Source organism: Homalodisca vitripennis, chromosome X (genome assembly GCF_021130785.1).
Source record: "Homalodisca vitripennis isolate AUS2020 chromosome X, UT_GWSS_2.1, whole genome shotgun sequence".
In the NCBI taxonomy this organism is placed as follows: domain Eukaryota; kingdom Metazoa; phylum Arthropoda; class Insecta; order Hemiptera; family Cicadellidae; genus Homalodisca; species Homalodisca vitripennis.
In genome coordinates, this window is record NC_060215.1 from 138,919,623 (window position 1) to 138,947,559 (window position 27,937).

The window sequence follows — 27,937 nt, forward strand, 5'->3', positions numbered from 1 at the left end:
CTGTCATCTTGGGAGGTGGAGAACAAAGCACAATAATTTTGTTTCATGAATCATGCAAATAAAATGGAAATTTATGAGAACAGAAACGCCATAAACAACCGCAGCGAGCAAATTCTTACCTAGATTGAATTACACTGATACTTTAAAATAGGATAAAACATGAGAATACTTTATAATTATGGGAAAGTTGTATAATTTTATAGAAATAAAATGTTCGATTGTCGCGTAGAAGTAACTATCATTTGTCGAAATGTCGCTGAGAGGAAGAACTCCTACAACCTTTGAAGAGTAATGTTGAGTAATTGAGTAATGAGAAGAGTAATGGTTCTTAATTAAGTTCTCTAAAGTCAAAATGCTTCGTTCATATTGTTATTATTAGTATAGTTAAATTTATGTTCTGTATCATAAGAATATCAGTCCGTAGTACAATAAACTGAGAATATTCAAACTTTGTTTAAGAATACAGAATTTTGAATTACCTTTTCGATTTCCATATGACCATTCAATATTTTTATTCATTAAGTTTAAATTTAAATTATATTGTAAACAAATATCTCATACATTTTCAATGAATGGTTTATTTAAAAGTCTTATTATAATCTTTAGGTGTTGAAATAATATTTCATTCCGCGAGAGAATTCTTATGTCAGCACTGGTAAAAGTATTTATAAAATCAGCTGATACTTCGCTCTGTCAATTCCAATATTCGCCAACACTCAAAAACTTAAAAAAAAAAACAAAACAACAGCAGACAACCGAGGAATTTTGTTTCTATTTAAATGTTTCGTTGTCATTTTAGTGGAGATTTATTATCAGAAACTAAACAACATATCTGTTTCAATTAAGGAAATATTTCAGATAATATGTATCGCTACAATCAAGTAAGTCTAGGCCTAAATTACTTGTGTATAAATTTACAATCCAATATGGAGACAAGATAGCTACGCCCAAATGAAAAACATATTTTTATTACCATCCAATTTAGAACTATATACACACAGATTTTTTGTATCAAAAAGCTCTCATTATTTTTTTACATTAAAATAAACTCACAAAGCTACACCTTTTCAATTATCCCCTTAGTATAAAATTTTACACTAGCCAACAACTTTTGATGGCCATAATGTATTTATTTTCATAATGAATTGACCCTTAAAAAGGTCAACTACATTCTTTAAATCACAGCAGGTCCTTTGTAAACTTAAACTAAGCCTAATTGTAATAGTTTTAATTGGATATCAATAAATTGGTATCATTTTCTAGAGCATCGTAGAAAGGCTTTTATTTCAATTAGGTATGTAGCCTAATGGCTATAGAATGTCTCATCCCTTTACAGTAACTTATTTTTAGACATAGGTGCAATCAAACACCGGGTAATATGTCCTATTTATGACCAGTAGAAATTATCTTAAACTTAAAGTTCCATATGTGAGTTTACATTTGCAGCGTACTTGATAGTATTGAAGCAGAAATGATGCGCAGAGTAATATATATCTTATTAAGAATAAAATATATATCAAGCTGTGTGGGTAAACACAGAAATTTAACTACCACATCAATTACAGAATGTCTTTTTCAAAGAGATTTTTAAGAGGTTAGTTTTTTGGCGGAAACAGTACAGGGTTAGTTTTTAAATGTAATGCTAGCCAGTTTTTGTTGTTCAAGTATAGGAAAAGTTAGCCAACATACAAATATGATAATGGTAACTAAAAATATATTGTTGCTATTACAAATTTCAGATCACATGGGCACTCTGAATCAGGGAAATCTGTGTGTATGGAATTCATTAAATGTACAATGCTCGGTATACGCTACCCTCTCTGTTCCCATTTCGGAAGCAACTGCGTGATCTGTTGACTTGTAATTTTAAATATTCTGACACTGTGGTTAAATCAAAGCTCGAATCATGTGGACACCTTCAAATAAGGAATAGGAAGACCAAGGAATATTAACCATTGCAAAAGATTCCTATATAGGCCTTATTGTCAGTGATTTGAAGGCAACTAGCCCTATGTTATTCAAGCTTTCCTATGGCATGTAGCTTTGGTGTTGCTTTGGATTTGGCGTTATATAACTTAAAATAATACTTTAAACTAATGGAATATTTCCATTGAAAATCAAAATATTGTTTTTGGGCCAGATTCTTTATTCAAATACTGGAAGACTCTTAGGTAACAGAACGTGTCCATATTCATGAAAGAATATTGTGCTTTAATTGCACTAAATCTGTTGTAATGAATCATCATGTGTACTCAAAGTTGTTTTAAGTAAGTTTTAATATTTGAAAATCCAGTGAAAAGACTTTTCTAAACAAATTGTAATTGGCCTAATAGTCAACATTTCATTCTATCGTTTATAAATGTTGTGTGTAAATATGTACAAACAAGGAAGGGCCATTATTTCAAGTTTCTTAAATATTGGTAACAGGTTTGTCTTTGAGGTATATTTTCCATTATAAGTAATACTTTTGACAAACATCTTATTTTCCAATAACAAATTATTTACAATCAAACCTATAGAAAAAATGTATATTTTTGTGAGTTGACTACTGTTTGTAGGCTATATTAGATTTGATTGAAAGTTGTTTCTAGTTGACTAATACATAAAGATTACTATGTTCTGTACATTTAATATATTATGAATCTTATTACATTTCCCCGCAAATAATTAATCTTTATCACAAGATCAGAACTAATCATGACATTTTTTTAACAAAAGGTTCTGAGATATTAGATGGTCAGCCTTTTTTATAAGGAAAATTATTTTGGGCAATGTACAAGAAATAAAAATGCTTTAACTGTGAACTTATATAATCTAAAGCAAGTAGGCTCAGATTCTAAGTTTGGGTATATTGTTCTCCGCAGATTTTATCACAGTAATCCGTGATACCAAAGTATCCGGAAATGTTAGGATCACCAGAGGTGTAAATTAGACATGGAGTATGAGTTTTCTACAAGAAACTTTTTGTGAGATGATCTGGAAAACTTGATGAAATGAGTGTTTTTTTTTTAGATCTCCAAGAAGATAAGGACTGATTATTAAGAGCGCAAACATTGCAGACGAAAGATTATTGATCGATCTCAACTGAAGGAAGGACCTAAAAATACGAGTCTACTTGTGACATTCATGATACATCTCCAACTGATGGGTAACGAGGACAACATGGATTCTAACTCTACCTATAATATGCAATCCGGGACAACGCAATTAATTGAGCATTCTGGCGTTCCTTCTTCCCCGCCTCCATCCTATGAACATGTTCTAGCAGAGGTTAGTATCTATGGTTTCTAAACATATGCTTTTGTTTTTCTATAAATTTGCTTTCATAAATATGTAATTTACTAAAATTTTATTTGGACCTTTACAGTCCTTTATTACAGTGTACACTGTTTGTGGTTTCAATCTACAACTGATTATGTATGAATGTTATATCTTTACTAAAGTTAACTTCTTCAGAGTGTGTCAACCTTATAACAAACTGTGTTTGCTGTTTGGTTAGTAACCATAAAAAGACTCGTCCTGAAAAGGTCTATATATTTTAATTGGGATGAATTTTAGCATCTGTGTATAAACACATCATTATCTTGATACCCTCCAACAAGGTGAGAATATAATTGTATTGAGATGATAGCAGAAAGAACGTAGCCAGGAAATAATTTTGGGTAGGGGGTTCAGAGAACTGATATTTTCCCGTAGTGGACATAGAGTAAGGCCCCATTTTGTTCCTTAAAAAGTTCTTGGCCTGTTTCTTCATTGAGAACGATCTTTCAACACTACATGCTAGTAATACGGAATTATTAAAATAATAATAATCATCTACTAAAAAGTAATTGACAAAATTTAAATTTGGAGGAGGTCCGGACCTCTTGGACCCCCTACTGGCTACGACCTTGGATAGCAGGTAAGTTTATAACTATTGAAATGTATTTGGAAATTAGTGAATATTGTGGCCCACTGGAATTTGTGTTTCTAGTAACAATTGATGAACCCATGGAAACCTTTTGAATTTTGTGACTCTATTAACAAAATCAATTCATTTCTTGACCTAGAATTGATTGTACTAATTATTGGTTGGGGTGGGTCTTATCAAACAGCAACAACTAAATAAGACTAGTCCAAAAGATTTGGTACACTTTAAAGGATTCTTAAATAATTTACTTTTATTTTGTACTACTGACCTATTTAAATTTTGGTTAATACTTGGTTAATTTTGGTTTATACAATTTAGTATGTGTAATTTGCGTGTTCCTAGGTTTCAAAACCATAGGTTTCAATGCACATTTTGACTTCATTCGTTTTACTAAAAAACCTCACTAATTTTACGCGAGAGCTCACTATTGTACAGTGAAACTAAAATTATCCTCAATCCTGATTGAATCGGATGATGCACAGTAGCCTACTGCTCATGTGGACTTTTGCCCCCTCCTTTCCAACTACGGTTCCTCTCTCGCGCATCTAGGAGACTACATGGAATCTCTCACCCTGTACATTTTTGATTACAAACAAAATTAAAATCACAAAAAACAAGAGTATGTACAAGACGGGTTTCATGAAAGTAGTGTCTCGTCTTCAGTATGAGCTCTTTTCTATCCCACTTTGTTATACCCCTAGATGTGCTGAAGCTTTACTATTACATAGTAATTAACGAATTTCACTACATGGCAGTTCATAATCCATTCTGTAACATAACAGAATAATAGAATTGTAAAACAAACAAAATGACCAAACAGCTGTCTCAAACAGTAACAGCTGACGAGTTTACATCATGTGAATGTAGTCGTCAGATTTCAGCGGCCAGTAAAAGAATATATGTGTATAAGTGAATATACTAGAAAGTGCGGAATATTCAGATTAAAATTATATACATTTGAATTCAAGTGGAACAATAATTATTGGAATTATGACATAATTAGTAGTAGATAATCTTTATTGTGTCACAGAATACGACTCTCCCAGCTCACAAGGGGGTAAAATGTATTAAAAATTACAGCTTTGCCAGTTTTAGGGTTAAGTAACAATATGATTAAGAAGTTATGAAAATTTAATCTAATCAGAGCTTGCTATGGCAACAGTGTAAAATTATTTAACAAAAAACTGTATGATTAAAAAAAAATTAAGTTGAATAAAAACAGAAAAGTTGTAACATGTTCTGTTCATAATGTTGTCAATAAACTTATTTTTTACTAAATATTTCATTAATGCCTACCCATAACGATAGAGGGTGATAGGCACTTTGTTGATGAAAATCATTTCTTGGTTTGCTTTAGTGCCACATATATTTTTCAGTAAAATGAATATTAGGTGAGCCTGTGTAAAATTTGGTTATTATTAGTTTACACTTAGTTCTATTTCTGAGATAGCTTTACATAATGTCATGGATATAACAATAAATGAGTCCATGATTGTTTTGAGTGTTTGTAATTAATTTGTAATTTACTTAAATATATCCATAAAATGTGGCCAATGAATAAGAATGTGTTAGTCACTCATTTTCAACTAGTCACAGTATGAGATAAAAGGCACCAGGCCACTGTGACTAACGTAACGATGATGCAACATAAAATATTTGTCTTGATATTTGTAAATTGTATAAGTAATTTGTTGCTTTCTTAGCAGTTTATTTATAAGATACAAGTTCTAAAAAGTGTTACAGGTGTAATAAAAAATACATAATTATTTTAAATTTATAGATTTGGTAAAACTATTAAGCTTTGTCTTTGTAGATTAAGTTTTTAAAGTGCTAAAGTGTCAAATCATTGTGCTGAAGTACTCGTACATCCTTTATTTACTTTAATGTGGGTCCACATAACACATAAAACGGTGAGCTGATCACATCGTAGGTCGCCTGAAGGTCATCTAACTTATGACAATCAGTATCTATCACATCCTAACTACTCCATCCCTTGTTTTCACTTGCACACAATCCAGTCTATTTTGTGACTGCAGGTGTAAGAACTGAATCCCATTGCGTATACCATCACGTTGAACTGCTTGAAGTTACTAGCACGTTGAAAACAGTAGTAAATAGTTTTTTACATATGGTGCGGAATCAAAAAGAAAAAATGCATGGTAAATGTAATTTTGAAGTATCAAGTGTATAATATGTTGTACCCTTGTAAAAATATCTATAGCTATGTCACTCTTAAAATAACCCTAAAAATGTATTTCACCCTTCAGTTATGGCCTCTATAAATTCTGGTCTAACTGATCGAGTTCTTTGTTAACCCTTTGCTGGTCACCATAATTCCTTTGCCAGTTCGGAGTTGATATGTTTGAATTGTCTTCTCAGATTGGAGGGCCGTTCACAGTTTCCATGTCAGCTCAAATATATTTAGTAATTCGCTTTTCCCCTGAGATCACATGTCCGGCACAGCTGGCCAGTTAATAATTTAAATTATATTCTATGTAGTTCCTGGGGAAATGCAAAAAAGAAACCGAAATGGTCAGCATTGCTGGCCACCCAACATGAGAGGACATTTTGGTAACTGCAACAACAGAGTGACCCAGAAATAGCGTGACCAATACCGACCTTACTGGACAATTCTTAAAATACCATTATGAGGTCAAAGGGTTCAGTTTATGTTTGATGGTGGAGGGTTCTGAAGGTAGCAAGACTTTTTTAACATTTGTCATCATATAGTACAACACAAAACTTTAACACGAGAACACCTGTGTTACTGTTTTTAAATCCTGTTACCTAACTAATATAGTATGTAGGTTTAGGTTCATACCATTACCTAATGATGAGAAACAGTTTATTATCAGATGGTCTGAATGATTTATCCAATTAATTGTTCTAATGCATATTTCCAGTGTCTTTTTTTTTTTTAGTTTAATACTTTAGGCACTAATTTACATGCCTGTGGAAATAAAGATATCTCTGTTATAAAATAATCTCTAGATATCCAAATTATCTATTGAAGTATCTGGGTTTGATGAATATTATGACAAGTAGAACAAGAAGTCTACCTGGCATTGTGTTGATCAAACAAATGGTTAGACTGATGCTAATAAACATTAACCCCGTTTTTCAGGAAACGTTTTAATAGCAAAACAGATGAAAACAATTTTTAATGTGGTAGGAGAAAGTGTTTAACGATGGAGGCAGTTATGATCCTAGACAAATTATACTTTGTACACTGAGATGATATGCAGTATTATCTGTATGATAGAAATTGATGTCAAACTCAAGCAGCATTGCACAAGGATTACTGGTGAACTCTTAAGCTTAAGCTACTGGCTGAACCTAGAGCTATCTTACCTCAGCGAGATGAACCCGCTCTTCTGACCTAAGAAAATTGGGTCATTCTCTGTCCTGTAGCTTATCTTTATACTGAGTGTCTCAAAAGCCCCTCGCCTCCTCTGACCTTAACTTTTCATTAGTTGAATATTGCCAATATCAGATAATAGAATTTGAATATCATCTGAGGATATTTGTTATCAATTTATCACCCTCTCTCCCAAATGGGGGTAGGGGGCAGCAAGTTTAAATTGGGAGAACCCATTTAATGATATTTAAAATAAAAGATCTTAATAAGACAAAACCAACGAAAACAATAAAATGAATATCTAACCACTCTGGTAAAATGGGTATTGTTTAAACTGAGGTAAAATCCTGACTTGAACTGGACGCTATGTTGGAAAGAGTCAACATAAAGATCTCTAATGTTCCATCATAATTCTTTTATCAAAACCTTTAAAAGAAGGTATCTCATAATGGGGTTATTGTTAAAAAATCTTTTAGTTAACCATACAGATGAAAGGTTAGAGGTTTTTAATATAATCTCATTACATATCCCCAAAGGAGATTTGAAAACTGTCAATTGTTCAAAACTTATGGTTGGGGAATGTTGGAACACCCAGTATAGGTACTTTCTAGGATCTAAACCTTTTGAATCTAGAATGTCAAGTCACGATTTTACTTCCCAGAATTCAAATTTTAAAATAAAATAGTTTTGGTGGTAATGCTGTCTTTACTGTAAAATTGATTAAATATGCTTTATCTTAATTTTTTTAAACCTTTTCATAAAGCTCACCATTCAATCACAAAAATAAAACTTACACAATCTCAATTCTGTATAAGAATTTGTTTATCATGTCAAGAACTTCCTAAGGAGAATATTAGTAAATAAGATATAATACTGCACAGTACAAAGTGCTTGTGAAGGGAACACATCACCCAAATAATAATGGACGATTTATAAGAGTAGGAAGTAGACTTTTATGTTTACAAATGAAAATATCCAAGTTTACAGCATCTACCAGAGTTGTTTAACTCTTTTAGGTCCAGCTGGTAGTTTATTGCCATCAATGTAATCATCAAAAAAGAACTGTTGTCTGTTTAAAACTATTGGTAGAACTGCAGAAGAGGAGAAGACTGCTGATTAATAGGACTAGCTTTGTTACTTCTTTCATCAATTGATACTTCTTTGATCAATCGAAATTCAAAGTATCTCATGTAGTAAATAATTTTATTTAAAAAAATAATTATATTAAATTATATTTAAACAACTTTGGTTTCAGTGAAATGTTGCTTCCACGGAACTTTCTCTTTTGTTTTCGTATAGACAGAGTAAACAAATAAATCTTTATTTCTGTTAGCTGTATAACTGAATTAAATCAATTTATGATATTTCATTTGTTTGTATATTATTTGATATTAAACTTAGTAGTACTATAGCAAAAAAATACTTTCATAACAATTTTAATATTGTTAGACCTAACGTCATTAAAATTGTCTTTGTTATTAAGGTTTTCTTACTTTAATTGGTTTTTTTCCTGACATTATAAGAATGAAATCCATTTGGTAATAAATCGATTTACTAATTAGTTTCAAAAAGTAATGTTATAGGTTCACAAGAAAATAAATATCAGTCTTTTGTGAACATTTGTCATATATGTCATAAACAATTTAAATATATTTTTCTGAATCGTATTTTTTTAAACCCTTACAAAACGCTTTGTTTATAAGCATATACTTTTCTTAGTACTATAGAAATAAAGGCTTACAATTTTAATAACTACATTTTTTCATCTTAAAAAGAGAGATTGTACAATATAATATGAAATTCAAGCAATGTGGCAGCGTCTAATGTGGAGTTGTTGTGGCAGTCGAATGTGTCGGACTCCCCGGTAGACTCCAGTGTGGACAACTCCCAGGAGAAACTCCCCGAGGAGGAGAAGTCAGACCCGGTTCCGGTACAGAGGCAGCAGATCATCCACAAGTCCAGTAAGGAACTGTACAAGGCTGTAGCAGCTCAGTGGGGCATCACTTGCAAGATGAGCGATCATTGCCGCTGCCTCGATTGTCAGGTACACAGTCTACATCCTCATTGTGCAACTGAGTAGACTACGATTGTAGACTACTCAATCAGTGAGTAACTTATTACGATAGAGGAGACTAAAGAGCATTGATATCACTATCTGCGTGACATAAAGTGAGATAGTTATTTGATGTCAGGACTTACTCGTAGCAAAGTAAGTAATATGTCAAAGCCAGATATAGAAGAAGGATGCCAAGCTTTTAGTGAGACAACAGGCTTATGGGTATTTGCCAATGTAATTCTGCTATCCCTTCAAATGATCCATCGTCAGTAATGAACTTTCAACAGCCTTTTTGTTTTATTTTTCCTTTTCTAAAGACAATTGTGACATCATATTTGATCAATAAAGTGATGTTTGTTGGTCCATAAATAATTTATTGGCATACATTTTGAAGTTGTACATTAATTTAGTTGGTTACAAAGCATATATGGTGCCAACGTTGAAAACACAGTTTTAAGTGCGAACTAGAGAATATTCTTATAAGCACAAACAGATTTTTTTAGTCTCTAATAGATCCAGGTCTAGGCGTAGGTGAGAATGTTGCATCCCTAGTATCGCTTCGTTCACTAAGGAGAGAGTGGGATATTGCTGCACACAGGGTAATTCTGCTTATATAGTTAATGATTTTAAACAACTACAGAGCACTGGATATTCCTACAATCTTGTGCATAGTCTTTAAATTTTGCCTGGAGTAACAGGAGGTTTCGTCACATGTATATTTCTTTAACCCTAGAGGGGGCAATATAAATTTTCTGTGTTGGCAGGGTGTTTTAGGCCAACTGTTCATGTATTTTTTAAAGCATATTACAACTTCTACCAGTGCTCCAAACTTAACATATTATATATATATAATTTTCTTTGTAAAAGAACACACACAAATATTTTGTACAGAAACATTTTTTATCATAAGTTTTTGACATACCAAAACAATGAAAAATATTCAATAAATAAAATTAATCCTCGGATTCCGTTTCATACTTGATTTCAAGCACATAAAGAAACCATTCTAATGCAAAACATACACACATACATTTAAGATACATTTTATCAAAACATTTAGTGATGATTTCAGGAATATATAGCTTATATGACTTCAAAAATATATATTTGCCCTTTATATGTATATTTACGAAAAAGTACAATCGCACTTATTTTTAATGGATAAGGAAACACATAAAAGAAACATTTTATATATGTATCTAAAATAGCATAAAACGTAACAAAACACAGGATTAATGAGAATTTTGATTCTTTCTATTTGCAAGCATATGACTTTTATTACAATCAGATAATATTTACTCCTTCAAAAGTAATATAATATGACGCAACATAATCGTACTGGATATCCAGCACTGCCACTTGAAAAACGGCCTACAACACTGTATATCCGTCACCTACCACTTGTAGAGTTAAGTCAGAAAGCTTGATTCTGTGAGTTTCGATATTCTTTTCTGGCGCATCATGAAGCATGATTTCTTAAACAAGATTTGAATTAGAAAAACATCCGGTACTGTACTGGGGAGTAAAGTGCATTCTCTTCTTTCACTTTACAGATTTATCATTGTACAACTTACAATTTAACTTATATATTAGCCATATTGTTTTACCCCAGGGTAATCCCACACGTTCTTGTGTTTGAAGACCTGAATACATCTATAAAGATAGATAGTGAGGAATTACATTACGAATGTCAAGAAGTAAAGTTTGACTGATATCCAACTATAGCTGCTCTCCAAGCTGTGAAAGAGGGATTGAAATTCAGACAAGTCAGTAGGTAATGCAGAATTCCTAAGTCAACTTTCAAACATAAGTTATAAATTGAAGGCAACTCTATGGTGCAGTGAAGATTAGGAAGGAACCCTACTTTTCTTTAGATATTGAACACCAATTAACTAGCCATTTTCGAATATTAGCTCACAGGTTTTAAAGTTTGAAATCAATAGCATCTAGAACATTAGTGTTTGCACTAATCTTGTTCACTGGCTATCGACTTACACCAACGCCAGTGAACAAGTACACGTTTTGTTCTACATTGTGTTTTCAGTTTTCTCTGAACGTTTAAAATGTTTAAGACAATTAGTGATCCCGCCGATTGTGAGATTCGTTCTCTAATAAGATTTTTGAAAACGCAAGGAATGTGAAATTTATCGTCAACTTCGAGATGTTTACGGGGAAAACGTGATGAGTGAAGGAATGGTGAGAAAGTGGGTTAGAATGTTCAATAGTTGCCGAACAAATGTGGATGATAAGAATTGGAGTGGCATTTTCTTTGTCGTCGGTTCTTTCTTCGTCGTCGTGATTTTATAAGGGCAGTTGACAGAAAAATCCAAGAGAATAGACGTTCACTATGACAATGCTATCTGACAATTTCCAACAAATTTCACGCACTCTTTTGTACGAAATTGTTACGGACCGCTTAGGTTATCGCAAACTGTGTTCCCGATGGGTTCTGAAAATGCTCACTGACGTGCACAAAATCAAGAGATTCGAAGTGCTTTGACTTTTCTCACACGGTGCAGTGATGATGGTGAGGATTTTTTAAACAAAATTGTGACAGGTGATGAAACTTGGGTCCGTCATGTCACACCGGAATCCAAACAGCAGTCAATGAAGTGGTGAAATACGCAATCACTGAAGGAACAAAAATTCAAGACGACAATGTCTGCACAAAAAATCATGTGCACTGTCTTTTTTGATCGGAATGGTATTTTGCTGATTAATTTTCTCCCTAGAGGTGAAACCATGAATGCAACAAGGTATTGTGAAATCTTAAGAAAAGGGTTTTTAAGGTTTGGGCTGTCATGTAGAAATAAAATTGTGTTGAAAAAAATTGTTTTACTTGTTTTCATTAAAAACGGTACTTTCTGAACACGTCTCGTATATGCAAAGAGAGGCCAGTCAGTGAGTCAGTGCTGTCATATTTGTTGAAAGGGACTGAACAATAACAGTTGTTTACACATTCAATGCACCGGCACATTTAAAGCATGACGGACCTATTGGTGCTGTCTTTGAATGTTCTTACAATGATTGGAGTAACGAGAAACTGTTCATTTCATGGCTGCATCATTTTTGCAGAAGCATTTAGCCAACTAAAGACGACCAAATTCTCTTGATGTGTGACAACCATACAAGTTGTATATCAATTGATCTATGATTTCTACAAAATAAACTTCATAAAATTCATCTAAATCCCACCTCACACTTCTTACCTTAGGTTTGCAACCTCTCGACCTGACATTTTTGGACTTTGAGAGGAGCTTTGTCTAGGGAATATAGTTTTTATGACACAAAATGCACATACAAAAATCACTGCATTAGACATTGCAATGTTTTTGAACAGGCAGTAATGGTGAAAGGTGTATCAGGTTTTATAAGTGCTGGCATTTGTCTTTTTAAATCCTCTGTAGAGGATTTCGCTCCTGCAGAGGAATTCAGGGAACTAATGGCTACAATGTGCATTAATGTTGACCGATATTTCGAAATGTGTCTGCCGAACAATTGGAATTGCCTACAAGTGAAACTGGACTCCATCTTGTTCCTCCAGTAACCCTGGACAATGGCCAACCACAATAGCACAGGCAGTGACTACTTCAAATGAAGCTGAGGCCAGACCCTTAGAACAGAACTTAGCTTAGAACAGCAGGAATCATCGTCTCTTTCATTTATGCACATAGCACCTGTGCCAAGGTTCACATATAAAAATAAACCAGCAAGATTAAAAAAAAAATAGAAAACAGCACTAAGATATGTTTACTAATACCACAATTAAAAAGATGGTTGATTTCAAGAAAGAAGAAAAAGAGGAAAAGGAAAGAAAAATAATGACCCCTGTGATGAGTGTTTTATATATAAATGGAACTAGAAGAAACAATCAAAGATCCGTTAAAAAGAAAATTATTTCAACATGGTAAGAGATAGAAAAAGTTGGGCCTAATACAAATGTAGTGAAGAAATCAGAAAGGATGTCCTTAAAAAAACATTTGTGATTCAGATTTTTCAGATTCATATTTTTCAATGAACGATATTTGTGATGATGAGTTAATTGATATCACTGTAAAAGACAAAACTTGCATTTATTGTGACAATGCTGGACTAATAAATGAGGAGTGGTATAGCTGTGGTGATTCTGGGCAAATGGAGAATGCAATGGGTGGGACACCCGAGAAAGGTATACTTTTTGAACGTTGATTTTGCTCCGGTCCATCTTCATTTCATTGCAGCGTCTGGTATCTGACGTCTCAGACTTGATTCCTGGAATCTGGAGTCATGTTCATCTGAAGAGATCCAATGAAAGTCGGCGACGAAGAAGCTCAAAATGAACATTTACATCGATTTGACATCAGAGACACCTATAAATAGGTGAAATGACAGCCACCAGGTGCACAAATTGAGTGCACTACAATGTTTCTTACACGATCTCTAAGCACAGTGGAGCAACCGAGTTTTCTACACAAAGCGTACCTATGGTAGGAAGGGGTGATTCAGTTTGAATGTACAATTTGGCTCCAGTTCACCTTCCTTTTATTGCAGCGTCTGGTTTCTTTTTAACATAAGTTTGGTAAACCAACATACTTAGGTTTCTTTTTAAAAATTTGTAAGGTGTGGGGCTTATTGCTACATTACTGCGATTTCTTGAAAATATTTGTGATTGTCTCCTACAGATTCCAGTTCCTGAAGTTTGCTTTTGATTGACAAAATAGTTTCAAAAACATACATCTCATGAACCGTCATAATATTTTCTGTTTCAAAGTATTCTTTAATTGATGTTCTACTATGAAGATTAGAAATGATCTAATTAATTTTTTTCTGCACTTTTAGAATATAATTTAGTTTATATACAGCAGTAGCACCGTAAAGTGAGATTCCAAAATATTTTATTGGGTGAATGTATGAAAAATAAATTCCCTTTAAGGTTTCTACATATGCAATGGGTTGCAGATCAGTTATTACTTGATGATACTTCGTACTACCCGTAGGCAGAGGATTGTAGTTCTAGCCCGTGTTTAGCCCTATCCTTCAATCATGTTTGTGGCTTTGGTGACCTCGCTGATACATTATTTTTCATTACTCACTCACCTTGGATCATACGTAAGTGCATGGAGACTTCAAAACTTTATCAAGAAATTGAATTTAATATTGAGCATTAACAAGCAAGTAATTGTCAATATCAAACCAAGTTAAAGACTTTCAAGATTCAAACAAAAAACCTCACACAACTGTATTATTCACTCTAAAATTTACAAGCCTTTCAAGAAGAAAAGCAAAATTTAAGAATAATACGAAATAAAATCAATGGTTTACCGTCTATGACAATTAAATAACAGTGACATCACTGCAAAGTCACAATCCAACAGTGATATTCCACATCGTACAGTGTTAGCACACAGCTGAATGGCCACCTGTAACTAGACCACTGTCAGCCAGCTGCTGTATTCATACTATTGTCAGCCAGCTACTGTACTCATACTATTGACACAGTTGCTGACTGCCACTTAATCAAAAATACTTATGTATTTTGACAACTGCAATATTTCTCTTTGTTAGTCACACTTATTTATGGCAATGCTCACATATCAGGCTCACATTATATCTGTCATTATAAATTAAAATAATATATTAGAAAGTAAAACTGTCAGACCACTGTTAGGATGTCTAAATAGGAGTTGAGCATAAAGGCATTTAGTGTACTGGTGTTTGCAGGGGCATCAGTTTAGATGCTTTGACTGGTCAGATACAAAATTCTCAAAGCTCACTAAATTAAAAATATAAAACTGAGAATGCAACCAATCCAAGCAGAAGTATTTAACAAAATTAACTACAAATAATACTTCAGATACAGTCAGTGACTATCTGAACTACTGCCCCGTAGAAGAAATAAAAGAAAAGCTACTTAACATTCAAAACTTAGATGAAACAGATTTGGAAACTTTTCTCTCGTTAGCTGCTGAAGCTGGTAACGCTCTACTCACTGAAAACCAAAAACTAGAGCAGGGCTTGCTTGATGTGGCACTTAAAAACTCAAAACTAACAAGTCATTGAAGAGACAAAAAACCCTGAAATAAACTGCCAATCACGGATTGTAGAGGTAGAACATGATAGGGAAAATATACTGGACAAATATAAAAAACTACTAGAAATTCTAAATTGTACTGAAAACCAGTTAGCCAAAGAAAAACAAATCTGGATGGATTTCACTAAACTATTTGAAGAGTAAGATAATAATAGAAACTTCCATATGGAAACTTCTAAATTAATTTAAAACCTCAAAAAGTTAAAAAAGTAGGACTGGCCAGGATATAAGATCTAAAACACTCAATGATATGGAAACAAAAACTAGTAACAATGAGGCTAAACCTGTCATAAGCTCTAAAAGTTTCATCTTTGCAGAACTAGCTCAAGTGAAGAGACGTCATGACCAAGCTGAGGAAATTATGAAGACAACTACTGCAATCTGTAACTCTGTCTCCGAACTGTCCTTCTGACTCATTTTCACAAGAGTTTTCGTTCAGTGATGACAAAGTTGGAGACATACAAATCAATAATTGTAAAATACTGGACCATTCAGATCCTCCCTAGCCCCTAACCCCTGACAGGAGAGACAAAAAGAAACCTTACCCCAGGAAACAGTCAAAGCTATAAAGAAAACTTGAATACCACTTTCACAGCAAGCATGGCTAATACTGACAGACCATCAACCCCATGAATCAGCCAAACCTGTAGAGAAAACCTGAATACCACTTTCACAGCAAGCATGGCTAATACTGACAGACCATCAACCCCATGAATCAGCCAAACCTGTAGAGAAAACCTGAATTCATCTGTGACAGCAAACATGAAAAAGAATAACAGAACTTCAACCCCAGCAACTAGCCAAACCTGTACACAAAAACTGAAGAAAACTAACTCACTATCAATTAGGAGTAAAACCAATTACTTTTGCATCTCCTTACAGGTTGCTAAATATGCTGTGGTCAATAAAGTGTCTCAAAAACTGTCTAATCAAATATTACTTACATTTGAGAAGGAATTACAGATGACCGCAATAATTCGTCCAGTCTAAGATACATATGAGGAATTTTTCTTGAAAAACCAAGACTTCTACAGAAATCTAAATTAACAATTCCTGAATAAGGCAACCACAGTGTACATGATTCATAAAGAGGCCTCTGCTTCTTCGCCTACAATAAAAGTGCCCCCCCCCCCTACAATACCAGATTACCAACCATATTACAGCAGAGGCAGAACTATATCAGTCTGACTCGTTTTTAGACCGTGTCAACTCAATAAACCATCACCCCTAATAAAACTGAAAGCAAAATCTGAACAATTACTTTTCTTCCACCAAAATAGGGGCAGAATGGTAAACAAAATTGAGCGATTAGAGCACCTACTTCACAATACAAATCCTGATTTTATAGTACTTGCAGAAAACGGTCTCAAGAAAGGTATCATAGATCAATCTAGACTAGCTGACTATTCAGTACTTACGGTAGAAATAATCACATCAAAGGAGGAGTCGTTATATATAAACATAACCAAGTTTCCTATAAAACTGAAAGCTTAGGGTTAGAAGGATACAGTATTGAGATGACTTGTGAAGTATCAGCTATAAAGATAAGAATTACAAAGAAAAATGTTTATATTTAGTGGGAGTGTACTAACAACCAGGATCAAATCTTGACTCTACACTCTAATTCTTATCTGGAGTTCTGGATAAACTACCAAAAAACTTGTTATGGGAGACATAAACATGTAGTGGACCTTGATGAGACATCATGATTAAACCTTCCTCCTACCAGAATCACTGAAACCTCTATAACCTCAATAGAGATTATATGCTCAGATATAGATCAGGACAAGATAGGTGTAGAAGTGACCAATAGTAGACTATCAGACCATACATGGCAATATTGTACACTTGACTTGCCAAAGGAGACCAGATGAAAAATGTACAAGTAACAAAGAAATCTTACTCTAGCTAGGTGATAGGCTATCTCGAGCTAGGCAAAAGAAGGGGAAAATGATTACTTACTATACCAGAGAAATGTCAAACCTCAAAGAACAATTCCAAAAAGCACAAAACAAGCATTTCTTAAGTGGAAATGCAGACGACAAACAGACTGCTACCAATTTTAAGAAAACTTATGATGAAAAACTTAAACAGTCAAGACAAGAAACTATCGCTATATACATACAAGAAGCAGATAGTAAATCAAAAGCCATCTAGAGTACCATAAACAACGATAGGCAAAGGAAGTCGGAGCGTGAAACTACTAATATAGAAATTTGTCATGACAGAACTGCTGACAGACACTGGGAGAATATCAAATTGTTTTAACGGATATTTTGCAAATATTGCCAAAGAAACACTCAATGTAAATAACATATACAATGACTCAAGACTAACTATTGAACATTTTCAAGCTATTCTAAGAGAGTCTAACAACCTTGAATCTAACTGCAGCTAATGGGATGGATAAAATATAAAATAAGATCTCTGAAGAGCTCGTCTTCTTATGGAATAGATGAGGTGTCAACAAAGATCCTTAAATTTTGTGCAGATGAACGCATAACACCTCTTATAAAAATTACAAATTTATCCATTGAAAAAGACACTTTACCATCTAAATTTAAAGTAGCCATAATACATCCCAAATTTATACAAGGTCACTCTAGATACATTGCTAACTATACGCCAATTTCCCTTCTCCCATCAATTTTAAAACTTATTGATAAAGTTATTCTTAGTAGACTCTTATAGTATCTAAGAGAGAAGCAATTACTAAAAAGCAATTTGGATTTAACTCTGGAAAATCTACCACAACTACATAAAAATTGGCAAGACCATCACCAGCTTGTATCTTGACCTCACTAAGGCCCTTGATTGTCTTGAACTTGAACACATATTGACTAAACTTCAGAACGTTGGTATTCGAGAAACTCAATTGGTTTGCCCGCTATCTCAAAATATGAAGACAAGTAGGGGAACTAAAATATACAATCAGAGGACTCACACAATAATTACAATCCTATATTCTCAGCAAAAATAGGAGTTCCTCAAGGCTCGGTTCTTGCACCAATTGTATTTATTTTTTTTATTACTTTCAATACCACTTGAGGGAATATTGTAAAATGATCATGTACGCAGACGACACTGTTCTGCTGGCAGTAAATAGAAATACTAAACAACTGAAAATTAACACATGCATAGCTTTCAACATGGCCCAAGAATATACGATGAAAAAAGACCTTGTTCTCAACAAAAATAAACAAAACAAGTGACTGAAGGCACTAAAACCAAAACAAGGCAGTAAAAAGGCACTTGTAACTGAACTGCCCAACATCCAAGTAGCTAATAAAATTAAACATCTCAACATAATTCTTGATAAGAACATGTGCTGGAAAAACCATATAGATTAGCCTCTTTCTAAAGCTTAACTCAGTACTATGTGTAATAAAAAGAACCAAGGTAACTAGTGTACATGAAGCCACAAGATTAGCATACCATGCTGTATTTTAAAGCTACGTATGTTTTATAGTTACGGTTTGGAATGATTTTCAGATGGTAATCCCCTCAGAGGTTTGATAATTCAGAAAAAAGATATAAGACTAATGGCTTGAATAGGACCTCGATAGAGAGCTGCAGTCACATATTCAAAAACTGGAAAATATTGACTATAACATTCATTTACATCCTGGAAACAATTCTATACTGCATAACCAAGTATTCTCCAAAACAAAGAAACCTAGACCAAAACAGCCACTACGCCAGACAAGCAGTGGATTACACTCTACCAGTCCATAGAATAGTCCTATTTACGAAAAAAATTATCTCATGCCGGAATGAACATGTTCAACAAGATGCCCGAACACTTGAAAGAAAGCCCAGGAGCAATAAAAGGAACTTTTGGTTTCGGCTGCAAGATCCACGCATTCTATATGTTGGATGAATTCTCCTCATGGAATGACAAATCTTGATTTCACCTGTCACCTAACAGCATTTAACTTTTTGACATTTCACGTATTGTTTCGATTCTGTAACATGGCTTAATGATATTGTTAAGAAATTATTTTGTCTATTTCCCATCTGTTATTATCAGTATAATCTATTAAGAATTAATGCTTTGTAACTGTTTGTGCCGAGAACATTGCAGGTAATAAAGGTCAACATTTTATCAGTTTCAAGATGCATAAAACTATTTGTCAGTGGAAGATACATGGGATTGCTAACATTTTAGTATAGTTAAGAGCGTGATGAGACATTACTTCAAGGGGATGTAGGATGTGTTGGATACTTTTCATTTTAATTTGACTGCAAGGTCGAATCGGGGTTGAAGAAGTTGGAAGCAGTAATCTATGTGTGCTTCTTTTTGGTCTCAGTTCAGTTAGTGTGCATTCAGAGATTTAAAAAAATCTTTGTCAAAGTTAAATTTATTTTCTATTTCTTGGAAGAAAAAATAACAAACAAGCAAATTTTTGTTACCTAAGCTTTGCCAGTTTCACATATAGACCGTGCACGATGAAACGTCGATAAAATTAATAGCACTATTATTGATTTTTCAAGCAACACTCAATCCAATTTACTTCCTGAGGGTCATAAATCTATACATTTACACATTCCCACACATTCACAGCATTCTCTTAAATTATAATGTACACAATAAACCAAAATAAGACTATAAGGATATTCCCATATGCCGTGTTTAATGCAATTTTGATGGTACGGACATATCCGTATCCAACGCTTTAATAGTTTTTCTTCTAAGGGGTGGTTTATTGCAATGCACTTAAGCCTTAAAGGCCTTTTGAGCACCCCGGAAATATACCATGACGCCAGCCAGTTCACAGTTTCAGCAGTTTTACAAACCGCCGAAAACAATCGATCAGGTCATCCTGGGGATATTCACCACCCTTGTCCAGACTACCAAAAACCGTGAGCACTCCCTTGCTATTGTAGGACAATCAAAGAGCAGGTGTTCAACAGTTTCTTCCTGCCTGTTACACAACATGCGGAACAGATAGTCCCGGAAAATGCCAACATCGTGAAGATGCTTCTACAGGTGATCTGTCCCATACTCAGACCCACAACACGAGAAAACACCTATCTTCCTAAGGAGAGAAGATCAGACACCACCCTGGGGGAAGGTGACTGTACATCAGCATACTCATCCTCAGACCCAGATGCAGTCTCCACCTTTTCTCTCATGTTCACTGTGAACCCACTGTGAGACAGCCCCAAAGGATTTACACCTAAAAATACCACAGAAAGCTTTAATGGTTAATAAAACAACATACAGTAAGATTTTTTTCTGAGAGCTGGCTTAGAGAGCTGTCGTAAGGACCTAAAAATATCATTATTTCTTACTTCTGTTTATTCCTCAAATCCAAGGCTTCTGTAAAAACCTCTGAGATTTATGGATTTCTGTTCTCTGATCACCTTTGGATTCATGAATTCTTCTATTTCTCAACACAGTCTGTATTCATCAGTCTGGCTTAAACCCATCTTCATTACATTTTCCTAACAGGCCATATCCTGTTAGCAACCAAATACAAGTTGTATATTCTCCTTAGATCTAGGAGTGTTAAGAATAAGGAATAGATAAACATTTTTGATTTTCTGAAACCTGACACCTTTCTCCATGTTTTGGATCTGACTCATTTCCCAGGCGTTTACTAAAGCTCTATTGTATAAGAATCAAATTTTACAGTCCGGCTTTGACCCTGCCAAATTTCATTCAGAGCCTTTCTTGACCAAAGCATCTTGTATTTTATTTCTAGAAATGTCTCGATGAACTTGTACAATCATGGACCACTTTGTTCCTATTCACCAGATCAGTTAACTCTTGATTTAAAAGCAATGATGCCCTTTGAAGCAGCCATTAATGTAATACTCCAGGAAACCTTTTGTGCGATAGTCCTCCTTAGTATGCTGTTTTTTTCTCCTTTCAGCAATGTCAGCACTTTTAGGGTTAAGAGGGCTACTATCCAGATGATATTATCTGGACGAACAGTTATCGCTGTCTGCATGGACACATATGCTACCCTATCAAAGGCCTCTCCAATATCCATAAGCATAATTTCCTCTTTTAAATATTACTCTACGTTGAGACTGTGGAGAGCAGTGGTTGTGGATTTCCTTTTGACAAACACACGTTGAAATGAGCTTAGTGGTACTATCAAGGTTTCATCTCTAATGTGCTTATTACATTTTTCCATGATTTTCACCATGATGGATGCTGGACTGATTGCACTTTATGTCTTAGGTTGAGACAAATATCTAACTGTCTTCAGTAAAAAAACTAATTAGTGTTGATTTCAAGTTCTTATAAATGTGGCAAAAACCTACTCCTAAATAAGGTTACTAGTTTATCCATGAAAATATCTAACCCTTCTTGTAGTAGGGCCAGAAAAATCCCATCCACTCCCAGTAATTTAAAAAGCTTAAAAGATGTAACTGCTCATTTAACATTTTCTGGGGGAAAAGATCTTTCTTGAATGCTGTCTAGACCTGGAAGCCTCCAGACAGAATATCACACGTAACAGAAAATAAATATCATAATCTCTAAGTGCAACCCTTCTTGAGAAGTGAGTGTCCAGCAATATCTCTTGGGTCTTTACACACCTTGGGTCAGGTTACCATCTGCCTTTGCCAGTGACCCAAAGAAGTCGGAATGATCAGTTTGGAAAGTTTCTGGACTCTAGCAGCTTCCTGTAGATCCATTACATCTTTATAGAAATGTCTCCATGTCCACCTTTAATTTTTTCTAATCTCTTTCATATATACAAGTTGGGACTTTCATACATATTCTATTTACCTATTAGTTTAGCTCACCAGAAGAGTTCCTTATTTAATTTTTTATGTTTTCTAATCCTTCTGCCCACTAAGGTACATCCTCCATCATTTATCGTCCTTACTCCTGCAGAGGATACTCTCTTCATGTTCTTATTCTTAGCCTTTACATAACCCAAAACCTTTTCATTTTAGTCATATTCACTGTTCAGAAATTAAGCAATCACGATTCTTTTATGAAGAATTTTTCTCTCTGGCACAATCCTCAGATTCATCTTCTTCTATTTCCTTTTTAGCAGTTGGCTGCCTCTTGATAAAGGTGAAATATTTAATACCTTGTTTTTTGTAGTTGTCATTTTACGCTTCTTGTTATCACTTCATAGTTCATTGATTGTTGTTGTTTTGTTCTCTTAAATAGTATTTACTTATTTATTGAATGTCTGAATTTAAAATAAACCCAAATGAACGGCTTGAAGTTGGAGAGTAAAACCTGATAGTGGACAGCATATTGGTAAAACAAATACTCTTTAATAAGATGAGGTGAGAAGAGCCTGTTCTACCATCAGTAGTTGTACAGATTTTGTGATTGATATCATTGTGACGTATTTTGGTTTTATATTAGGGCTGTCAATAAAGTAACAGATGTTTTGTAATGTACGAGGCGTATTCAGAAAGTAAGTACCGTTTCATTCTACTGCCGCCGTAGCGCTGCAATCAGTGTTCCAATCATGCGCACTAGTCTTCCTTGTTGTTGTTGTTCCACTTGCTATCAACTTCATGCCATTTTAGTTGTTCTACGTTGTGTTTTCAGTTTTCTCTGAACGTTTGAAATGTTTACGACAATTAGTAATCCCGCCGATTGTGAGATAATAGGATTGTGTTCTGTAATAAGATTTTTGAACGCAAGGAATGTGAAACCGGCGGAAATTTATCGTCAACTTTGAGATGTTTACGGGGAAGATGTGATGAGTGAAGGAATGGTGAGAAAGTGGGTTAGAATGGTCAATGGCGGGTGAACAAATGTACATGATGAGAATCGGAGCGGTCGGCCTTCTGTCATCACCGATGACCTGGTAAGGGCAATTCACGAAAAATCCATGAGAACAGACGTTTCACTCAATCCCCGAAGAAACAAAAATTCAAGACGACAATGTCTGCAAAAAAAATCATGTGCACTGTCTTTTGGGATCGGAAAGGTGTTTTGCTGATTGATTTTCTCCCAAGAGGTGAAACCATTGATGTGGCAAGGTATTGTGAAACCTTAAGAAAACTAAGGCAGGCAATTCAAAACAAACAGAGAGGAACAGGTACTTACTTTCTGAACATGCCTCATGTATGATACCCTGTCTTGTCAGATATGATATTTCATTCAGCATGTAATATATATGATACTCTATGTTGGCAGAGTCACTACCTGGACTGCGAGTATGACCGGGATGAGCAGGAGAAGACAGATGGAGGCCTGGGGGCCGGTACACCTATGTTCTTGTCAGAAGTGATGCATGGCTCAGCATGTAATATCCTCTAAGTCTATAAATGTTCCAAGGTTTTTTACCGAGTGGTATATTTTTTATATATAACATTTAGGGTGATGTAAGATAGCTATGATTGCACAAAGGATGAAATTTCCCTTCCGGTTCAATTTTGTCACAATTTTATTATGTTAACTTTTTATGTTTTATTGCATTACTATTACATAGATTTTCAGTTACGGTATTATTTTTCTGTTTTATATCAAACTGTGTTGTACTTTATTATTGTTGGTTCGGTGCTTTTGTATTTGACTGTGATATTTACCACTACCAATTCCTTTTTATTTTGTAGTTATTGTTTAGAATATAATTTTTATACGCTTATTTCAAATGGACTTTTAATTTTTTTGTGATTAGTTATTTCTACAAATTTTTACGGTAGTAACTTTTTATACTCGATGACTTTTAAACATGAAAGTGTGTAGTGTTTAGTAGAGACGGTAAATAAATAACTTTTGTTGATTGAATAATTGTGTTTCAAAATGACATCGTCAATTTTATAGTCCTTGAGGAACTCTGGTGAGAACTCGAATGCTGCATTTAATATTTAACTAGATGATTTTCATATAGAGGTAAAGCTTCAACTTTCATAATAGAAATAAGATTTGGACAGTCGTGTACGCACATGAAAAGTATAAAGGTATATATGCCTTTAAAAATTGTAGAACAAGGTAGATTACAGTGATGTGAAACAAGTACAACGTAAGTAAAGAAAAGACAAAGATAGGTTTGTTTAGATAGGTTATGATTTGTTGTCAGCGAACAAACTTGTATGTTCCTTTTCATTATTCTAACATAGGCTATAATCATCAATTCAATGATAGATAGATTAATTAGGTGTTATAATGCACCCAAGCACTCGTACACTCTATTTATGATACTTTAAAATGCACCAAATGGTTTAGAATTAGAAGTACAAGTGAGAGAACTCTAAAGGTACCATAACATATAAACATTATGTGTGTCATATGTTGTAAAATCTATATAATATAGCATCACTATTCTATTTAACCATTATTTATTTGTATATCTATCATTAGTATTTTAGTTCTTGTTTTTCCTGTATTAAAAAAATTGCAACTCTTGATAGTTTTTTTTATAAGTAAATATTAGGTGAAATTATTTAGGAAAAGTCCAAAACTGTTAATTTATCAATTTAAATAATTAATTGCTTAGTATAAAATTAATTTAATAAGATTATTTTTTAAAATTTGAAATTGTTATTTTTAAGGATTATTTTATCCTTGTGCACAAACAATCTTTTTTTAGTTTAACGTGGTTTTGGACTTAGAACATTTTAAGCATTGATGTTAGTACAAAATGTTGGAAAATATTCTTATTTTCTTCTTATAGATTAAATGTAGGCAGGTTGAAAATTAGAATAAATACATCACTCTGTGTTTCACTATCAGTAAATCACTGTGTTAAAGCGTAGCTGTGCAATGTTGTTACAGTTGTCATCTGTGCTCACAGAACCCAATTTTTCTTAAGTGGTCTCAACTTTATGTGCTGGTATTTATTTTTATTTTCGACCTGACTGAATTTGAGCGAGGAGAATATTAAGATGTATAAACCCTTGCAAATATCAGTTGTACAGCATAGGGCAAAACGTTGTACAACAAAAAAGGATTGTTTGGCACAAGTATCCAAATAGTCAGTATTATCATGTTGTGTACTATTTCTAGGACAAACTCTTTTGGTTTGCCTTAAAAGTTGAATGTGACTTTTTTAATGAGTTCAAGAACTTAATAACAATTCTAAAGGCATTTTAATTTTTTAATGGCTGACGCTAAGAACTTCTTATAACAATTCTAATGGAACTTTAATTTATAATGGCTTAGGAAAAGAACTTCTCTTAACAATTGTAAAAAATTCTAATGACACTTTAATCCAAATGGAAAATGAAAACGTCATTTTATAAAGGGTTGTTTGAAATCTTATATAAAAGTTAAAAAAAATGTCATACATAGATGAAAAGAGCAGTTTGTCAACATATCTTAATATGTGAAGAGTAGCTCAAGGGCACATAGGGTTGCGGTTGGGGGGGAGGAGTCTTGGTCGGCTTTTTGATAGAAGCAGGTGTTTATTAGAAAAAGAAGAATTAGAATCAGTTTTTGGTTATTATAATGGTTTTACATGGTATGTTATATGTCTATCAAAAATAGTTTCTCATTTAAAAATGTTTGAACGGCTACACATTGAAAAATTGAATGCAAAGAATGTTCCTTTATGACAAGAACCAAATTTTTGGCTTATTCAAAGTTTTGGGAGGTCACCCCAAATATTGGAGGGTTGTCCCTCAATTGAAAATGTTGAAATAGCAACGTTCCCTTTGTAATGTATTATTTATAAAGGTATAAATACAAGGTTTTTGGCGAGGATAAAAACTTAATGTAGTTCTAACATCTTTAACCCCTTAACTGCTGAGTAATGTGGCAAGCCAAGCCCCACCAGTGCTACTCTCTTTATACACGTTCCAACGCGTCGTTCCCTCACTGCTACTCTTATGTTAAAACTTAGACACAGCTGGTTATTGTTTATTTCTTCCTTCCTACGGAGCATTGACTGCTCTCTGGTGGCTATTTTCAGTACTACAATGACTGAAGCACTGCTTTACAAATGTCTCCGCCTGATTTACAACTATAGTACTGTGTCAAGAGCACATCAAAATATTAGCTCTTGTCTAACCACAGTTTATTAGCGCAGTATATGTTTGGTTGCGTGACGCTTTTTATGATTTGTTAGTGTAAGATGGATAATAGTCACAAAAAAAGTAAAAAAGACAATTTCTTGAGGAATGCAGTTCACGGTTAAACAACGAAAACGCCTGGTTGTCGGAAAATGGCAGATGTTACAACAATAAAATGTAACCAGTTAATTTTTAATTAAAATTTAGACAATGAAGCCGGTTTTTATTCTAAGTACAAGCAGTTATTGGAAAAGGAAGTCGGCATCCACGATCGAACCTTGAACCCTCCACGCTGGCTGTGCCGCAATTCTCCCACTCAGCCGCGGTAATGGCTTCGGCACTATTTTACGTATCTATAGCTGTTAAGATGGAAGTTAAATGAACTCATTAAAACCTCTAAAAAATTTGAATACATAAAGAGTGGGTCTCATACACCTAACAACAATAAATTCTATCCTCCAAATTTCATTTCTTTATTTACATCTGATGACAAATTAACAGTAAGTGGACTTTTTGATTAATCTTTATGCCTTAATTAAGTGATAGAAAGACTGTTGTTAACACTTTTAGTTCGTTTTACTGCAGTTTTATCTCTAGTTATTGTTATTAGTTGTTTATGTTTTGATTAAATCTTATACAACTTAGTTGTTAATCTCTGTTGCATTGATTCCACTTCAATTCTGAGACTCTATTCTAACTGAGTAGTCAGACTGATATCTAAGGCTGAATATATCAATCTCAACTGTAAGCATGATCTCTGAGTTATGTGTAGTCGATATTAGCGCAAATTACACATACCTGTGTAGTGTTTGTTTCAAAGTCTCGGTGTCCTACTATATATAGGCCTAAATTAAATCAATGTACCTATGTGTATGTGATGTTAAATGTACAAGTTAGTGGATCACTGTTATTTATTAGGGAAACTGCACTAATTGTGTCCATAGTGAGATCTGTATGTGATATTTTATTATTGATTTTATATTCTTTCAAGTTTGTTACTGGTAGTATTTGCCAATGATTTACGTTTATAGTTCTTGTATTGTGAACACTTAAGTTTTTTTTTTATTGGAACAAAAATACACATATACATACATTTTTCTGTTATTTTTGTGATGTATTCCCATTTTATCCACATTGTAAAAAATTAATATAAATAGTGCATTGTTGTACAGTGAAACCCGCCTCTGTACTGAATTTTGATTTCGTCACATTTCCACTATTACTGTACTATTTACAGGAAGTGCTGTTACTCAATAACATTTTCAGATATTTTGATATAAACCTGTGGTTTTTAGTTACTTACAAAATTAGTGAAATAATTTATATTAGAGCAAGATTAAATTGAGAGGGTTTCTGTTGAGAGATACAAAAGTGCAAGGCCAGCGAAGGCATGGAGTTTAAATACACTACCACAGTGCACACAGGTTGTTCTGAAAGAGTCAGTCTACACGGTGGAGAACTGCTTTTGAGAATGTTCAAGGAATGAACTCCTGTTGTATCAAAAAGGCCAAAGAGATTGTAGGGGTATGATATGCATTGTTATTGCAGTGAGAATATATACTTATCCAGCAGTGCTTAAGCAAAAGCAAATGTTGTCACTAA

General features: G+C 33.9%; 1 protein-coding gene across 1 annotated transcript; it reads left to right on the top strand.

Annotated features, from left to right (window-relative positions):
* Positions 1 to 723: 723 nt before the first annotated feature.
* On the top strand, positions 724 to 27,428 carry LOC124369907. Its single transcript, XM_046828077.1, has 4 exons — positions 724 to 881; positions 3,013 to 3,270; positions 9,112 to 9,312; positions 23,520 to 27,428. The coding sequence occupies exons 2-4, from the start codon at positions 3,127 to 3,129 to the stop codon at positions 23,640 to 23,642; spliced, it is 468 nt and encodes a 155-aa protein (XP_046684033.1). The 5' UTR covers positions 724 to 881; positions 3,013 to 3,126; the 3' UTR covers positions 23,643 to 27,428.
* Positions 27,429 to 27,937: the final 509 nt, after the last annotated feature.